At 39.7% G+C, this 7069-nt stretch overlaps 1 protein-coding gene across 3 annotated transcripts in view; it reads right to left on the bottom strand.

Annotated features, from left to right (window-relative positions):
* Cbfa2t2 (CBFA2/RUNX1 partner transcriptional co-repressor 2) overlaps positions 1-7069 on the bottom strand; it is a 104417-nt gene that overhangs the window by 21735 nt on the left and 75613 nt on the right. For all 3 annotated transcript variants that reach the window (XM_021193442.2, XM_021193443.2, XM_029536053.1), the window contains exon 4: positions 5643-5732. In XM_021193442.2, the coding sequence (XP_021049101.1) occupies positions 5643-5732 (90 nt within the window). The remainder of the gene's footprint in view (positions 1-5642; positions 5733-7069) is intronic.

The raw sequence follows: 7069 nt of genomic DNA, 5'->3' as shown, positions 1-7069 counted from the left end.
TTCTGAGTTCGAGGCCAGCCTGGTCTACAAAGTGAGTTCCAGGACAGCCAGAACTACACAGAGAAACCCTGTCTCGAAAAAAAAAAAAAGAAAGAAAGAAAAGAAAGAGGCAGTTTTTTGCTGAGCCCTAGCTACAGAAATTAATGTCTCAATGCGCTCTCATAGATCAAAAGCCCTCTGCTTTCTCCTTCTAACACTCACTAGTAAAATGACATCCAAGCAGTAAAGGGGCTTTTTTTTGAGTTGCAGATTGGTCTGTTTCTTCCCCACCCCCACCCCCCAGCAAGATATCAATCTTCTTTTTTGGGTTTTCAAGACAGGCAGGGTTTCTCTGTGCAGTCCTAGGTGTCCTGGAACTCACTCTGTAGACCAGGCTGCCCTCGAACTCAGTGATCTGCCTGCCTCTGCCTCCCAAGTGCTGGGATTAAAAGGTGTGTGCCACCACCACCTGGCTGACTTCAATCTTCTTAAAGGAACTGTCCCTTAGTTACTTTTGTGGTCTGATACAGAGCACAATAAAGGTTTATTGATCATAATTTTAAAACATACATTTCTCCTTTTTTAAAAGATGTTTTTTATTTTGAATTGTGTGTGTGTTTGGGGATGGGAGTGTAGATGTCCCGCAGCTGGAGCTATAAGCGGTTTCAAGTCACGTCACTGTAAGAGCAGCATCACTAGGCTGTCTTGTCCCTCCAGCCCTGAAACACATTTTCAGTAAGAAAGTTTTCAGTCTGGGAAATAGGACTAGGGCCCAATGCTCTATTACCAAACTGTATCTCCAGCATCCAAATTACACATTTTCTTAAAGACTACCCAGTCAGAGAATTACTAATGTCTAAAAAGGAGAACTACAAGTCCTGGTTTCTCTCCTCTAATCATAGCCCTTCTCTGATAGTGGCATTCAACTTTCTCTTAGGGGGTCTCTGGAGAACTCTTGGAATCTCAGAAACCAGGATTACTTTAGAAATGGGGTTTTGAAAAGGAGTACTGGGAATAATGTAATCTGGAAAAGAAAAATTGTATTCTGCTATCTTTTCCTTCTCATATTAAGAAAAAAATTGGTAGATTAAGACTATTTCCCCACACACGCACTTTTAAACTTCAGAATTCCAATTCTTTTCCAGATTTCTTTTTATATACATTAATTTTTTTTTTATTTTTTTTCCCCTAAATTTAAAGATAATTTGAGGAGAACCTATAATAAACATCTTTACCTCAAGGGGCAAATAAGCAAGTACTAGGTGTTAACACATGCAGGTAGTCACCCCCTCACTGAGGGTTAATTTAATAGGCACATAATTAGTGGATTTTTAAAAGCAGAAATAAATTGACAAAATTTGAAACAGTAGCCAAGCTGGGCGGTGGTGGCCCATGCCTTTGGTGGTGGGCACGCCTTCAATCCCAGCACTCAGGAGGCAGAGGCAGGTGGATTTCTGAGTTCAAGGCCAGCCTGGTCTACAAAGTGAGTTCCAGGACAGCCAGGGAAATACAAAGAAACCCTGTCTCAAAAACAAACAAACAAACAAACAAACAAACAAACACCAAAACCAAAAACCAAGAAACAGTAGCCCCAAACTGCTATAAACAACCTACCTCACTCATGCTGTCTTGCAAATAACACAGTTAAGAATAGAATAGAAAATCAAACAATATGAAACATTTCTTAAGTCTGCTCTAGAATCTTTTTTTTTTTTTTTTTAAACTGGTTTTTCGAGACAGGGTCTCTCTGTATAGCCCTGGCTGTCTTGGAACTCACTTTGTAGACCAGGCTGGCCTTGAACACCGAAATCCGCCTGCCTCTGCCTCCCAAGTGCTGGGATTAAAGCTGGTCTAGTATCTTAATCTTACAACTGTAAAAATGTAGTTGAAAAAGAAACATGTTAGATCTTTACATTTGTGACATTAGTTCTTTGGTGAATACAGGAAAAACATAGCTAATTATATTCTAATTAACACAAATTTCATGATTTTTTTTTTTACTATTTTGGCTTCTCTGTGTCAAAACTCTTTGGAGATCCACCTGCCTCTTCTGGGATCAAAGGCATGAGCCACTACTGCCTAGCTTAATGATTTTATGATTAATAATGATTTCTTGATTATATATTCTCAGTGAATAATTGTCTACAGATTTAAACATAAAGAAAAATTAGTCAGGGTCCAATCAGCATAGGTGCTCCAGAGCTGACAAAGGTCATATAGTGCTTTCAGCCATCACAGTTTCCACACTGTAAGGAGCAGAGTCAAGGGTAGGCTTGTAAACCTCATGCCAGAATATTTTCCTGGTTGGACTGCCCTGCTATGCTACGGTCCAAAATGGTTCTAAGAACTAGTAACAGACCAGGCAAGAAAGATACCTTACACCTGTAGTTCTAGCACTTGGGAAGCTTATCCTCTTGCCTCCCCATCCCAGGTACTAGAACTGCAGTTTTGTGCCAACAAGCTATATGGGAAAATAATCATTTAATCTAAGAAAATATTAACTTTATAGAAAAAAAAAAACATAGCGGACAACCAGCTTTATTAAATTGCTCCCCACCAAAGAAAAGAGCAAGAAAAAAGAAAAAGAGAAGGTATTATCAATGATGGACCCAATCATTACTATATCCTGTGACAGCATGTATGTGGTGATATAACTTACTGTAATTCCTTTTTTTTTGGGGGGGGGATAATTATTTATACATATACATTGTCTTTGGCTTTTTAGATGATCTTCCTATGTAGCCATCAGCTAGCAAGGAATTTGCTACATAGACCAGGGCAGTTCTATTGCCTCTGATTCTTAGATTACAGGCATGCAACACCATATACTAACCTATTCACAATCATTCACTAAAATGTATCAAATAATTTAAGCTTCAAGAAGAGGAAGTTCCTGAACAAAGCAAGCTAAGCTTCTTTACAATCAGTACCCTCTAAAGTATTAAGCTCTTGGTGCTGGAAAAATGGCTCACACTTAAAGAACCCAGTACTCACATTAGATGGTTCAAAACCAGCAGCCATAAAGCCAGTTCCAGGGAATCCAACACCCTTCTCTAGATTCCACAAGCACAAAAACTCATACACATGATTAAAAAAAAAATTATGCAAAGATGAAACACTCATTAAAAGTAAAGAAATTGTTCCAGATTAATACTACATACAATGTGGAGTCATGTAAATACAGACCCAGACCATGATCCCCACATTCAACAAAAACACTTGGATTTTTATTTGAAAGGCAGAGGCATGGTGGCACACACCTTTAATCCCAGCACTGGAGATGCACAGGCTGGAGGATCTCTGAGTTCAACACCAGCCTGGACTACAGAGAAAGTTCCAGGCCAATTAGGTCTATACAGTACAAAGAATCTTTAAGAATTGCATCTCTTTCCATTCCTGAGATGGCAGAAGCTTTAATGGTACCAAGTACTACATTCAAAAGCTCTAATGTTTCAAGGCCATCAAGAACAGCAATTGGCTCACTGGGCAGACAAGAATCCTGTACTTGTCTCTTTTAATGTCAGGACTCAGGGCCATGCTCTTTTTTCCCCCCTCTTTATCATTGTTCTTCAACCCCTTTCCAGACAATATAAATACACACACACACTCACACAGACAGACAGACAGACAGACAGACAGACAGACAGACAGACAAACACACACACACACACACACACACACAGAGAGACAGACAGACAGACAGACAGACAGACACACACACACACACACACACACACACACACACACACACACGAAAAAGCAAGAGCACAGGGCACAGAGAATAAACCATGGGATGCACCAGGAAGGTAATTCCACTTCTACAGTGGGCTTTCCCATACACCTCAGTTGTGTGAGAAAAGGCCAGTAGCTGAGAGGAAAAAGAATCTTCCCTCAGATAGCATCTATGGCGGAAACTATGTAACCAGCCCTTTCCCCTAGTTTTCTGTCTAGATTTTCTATTCTCTGCTGTAATTAGGTGATACTATGTGGCAGAGTCCTGGCCAATAGGGAAATAAAAAGAAACACAGACAGATAGGTAAGCACAGCTGCTAGTTTCTTCAAAACTCTTTAAGCACCCATTTTCTCTCTCTAGTCCATCCCTCTTAGCCATCAGCCAACTGAATTTGTGCCCTATTATCTAGAAAGCCACAGGTTGAAGATTTTGGAATTTTCTTCATTCTGTGGTCTTGAATGACTATGGGAAGAAAGGTTTTCATTCCCAACTCCCTTTAGCATGTTTTGTATGACTGAGGAATCCATCCATTTATTAGACCACACATACATACAAAAGCTTAACTTTGGCCGGGTGTGGTGGTGCACACCTTTAATCCCAGCACTTGGGAGGCAAAAGCAGGCTGAGTTTGAGTTCTGAGTTCGAGGGCAGCCTGGTCTACAGAGTGAGTTCCAGGATAGCCAGGGCTACACAGAGAAACCCTGTTTCAAAAAAACCAGTAAAAAGAAAAGAAAAAAAAAAAAAAAAGCTTAACTTTGCTGTAAAGAACATTAGTGGGACACTAGTAAAAATAAAGTCTGTACATCCGATACCAAGTGATGACTGAGTGTTAACATCTTGATTTAAGGGCTCTGGACACGGCTACCTGAGAGAGAACGCGCTTGGCATGCTTGAAGTCCAAGACTGGATCCCTACTATCATGAAAAATGAAAATTTTCATTTGGTAATTTAAATGTGCCACATCTACAATTTTTAAAAAATATATATCTGAAGGAAAATAGGAAATGATTGTGAAAAGCTCCTTTTTGGGAAATTGGTTTTGAGGCCATAAAGGAAGCTTATTGTACCATTTTACACCTTATCTTTGAGCATGAAGTTCTTAAAAATAAAAGCACTTATGAGAGTGATTGTGTAACTTTGAATAGAAATGGCCCCCATAGACTCATGCGTTTGCATGGTTGGCCCATAGAGAGTGGCATTAGGAGGTTTGGCCTTGGATTAGGTGTGGCCTTACTGTAGGAAGGCTTTGAGGTCTCATATATCCTCAAGTCATACAAGTGACACAGTCATCTGCTGCCTAAGGATCAAGATGTAGAACTCTCAGCTCCTTCTATAACACTGAGTCTGCCAGCAGGCCAAGATAATTAACAGACTAAACCTTTGAACTATAAATCAGCCCTAGTTAAATATTTTCCTTTATGAGAGCTGCCATGATCATGGTGTCTCTTCACAGCAATAACAACCTAACTAAGACAGAAGGCATGATGATTTATAATGGTGGGCACAAAAGTATGCTCCAGGGAATAATAATTCAAGATGACATCAATAGACTGTATTATCTGGGGTTTGAGGAAATACAACCACTGCCTCTTTGTAAAGGTCTCCTTTCAGATAACACACCCTCTTCATCTTCAGACCACATCTACATGATATAGTGGTATTCCCTCTATGCCCACAAACTTGCATACTCTGTCCTCTTTCTTCCCTCTTTCTTCCTGTAGTTGCTCCTGGATGCTATCTAGAGTGTCTGGAAACAGAAATCATTCTCATTACATATGAGGCCAATTTACATAATGTTCACCTATCAGCTCCAAATAAAACAAATTTATGAAAATGTAACAAGCTGTCTTTGCTGAGATCAAACAGCAAGGATCAGCAGACCTTGAGGAAATGCTTATGACAAACTACAACTAATGCTTCTCAGAATTACCTTGAGAAATGGAATCACAAATGGACGAAGAGGAAAGTTTGTAGCCTCCTGGAGCTTGCAATGGAATTCTTCAATTGTTACTGTTGAGTTCTGAAAAGACAAGTAATAGTCAACATCCAAAACTGGGCACACACAGCAAAAAAATTAGGTAGATTAAGTGTATGGAAAGGCCAAAGGAATGAGCTGAGCTTTCTCTATGGACAGACAAAGTGATACTACACATTTCTAGCAGAGACTAAGTGACTCATGCCAGAGGAAGAGACTCAAGGCTGCCTATGCGACCAAACCAGGGCAGACTGCATCTCAGAAGAATGAGCTGTCAAACGAGACCGCCTTCAGTCAACTGTTAAATCACCAAGAATATAACTGTTTAGTTTTACCTTAGTTGGTTTTTTTTTTTCCCCCTTCTCTAAAGACTGCACAATCCAGCAGGAAATCAGACCACTAAGTTTCTCGTATTTTAATAGTGAGTGACATGATTCAGTGGGTAAAGGTGCTTATTACTGCCAAGCCTGAGTTCTACCTCTGACTTTCATGCACATACAATGGCATAAGTACATACACACTCACAATCAATCAACATTTTTAAACATTTGTTTTAATGCAGCATCTCACTATGTAGCTTTAGCTGGCGTGAACTTTAGAGATCTTCATGGCTTTGTCTGCTATAGTGCAGGGACTAGAGTCATGCACTACTACTACATCTGACCCTCTGTACAATGGTTTTTGAGACAGGGTTTCTCTTTGCAGCTTTAGCTGTCCTTGAACTCAGAGACTCACTTGAGTCCTGGGGATTAAGGGTGTGTGGCACCCCCACCCAGCTTAATGATCTTTTTTAAAGGCTCAGAAATGCTTGGGAGAGAGAAAATTTGAAAGGTAAATATTAGAAGACTTAGTATTAAGGGAATATCTTAGCAGATAAAGTATAAGGATAGAGATAAGCCTCCATACTTGTTTGGTGAAGACAGGACCTCTCTGAAACACAGGCTGGTCTGAACAGCTTACTAGGTGCTACATTTATTTAATGTATACCTTTTAATTTTTTTGAGAAAAATTATGAACTAATACCCTCCTTTGGGCCTCTGAGGGTCCCAGGTTACATGTGGTACACAGACGTACACAAGACAAAGTACTCACACAATCAATTCATACAGATCTACCTTTTCTTTCCCTTTTTCTATTTTCATTACATTTTATTTAATTTTTTATCTGGAAAATTTAAAATTAGAAAGGTTACATATAATGAGCCATTTCTCTAGTCTCCTCCACTGTTAACAATCTTATGAAACTCACTAATACACAGTACGTATAGATCTATACCACTACCTATACATTGGCCCAGTATACAGAAGGTCTTGGGCTGACAGCAAGATGGCTCAGTGAGTGAAAGTACTGCTGCCAAGCTGTATGACATGCATTTCCCTGGG

This window comes from Mus pahari, chromosome 3 (assembly GCF_900095145.1).
Source record: "Mus pahari chromosome 3, PAHARI_EIJ_v1.1, whole genome shotgun sequence".
Lineage (NCBI taxonomy): Eukaryota > Metazoa > Chordata > Mammalia > Rodentia > Muridae > Mus > Mus pahari.
The sequence above is the reverse complement of the archived record's forward strand: the minus strand, read 5'-3'. Positions and strand labels throughout refer to the sequence as shown.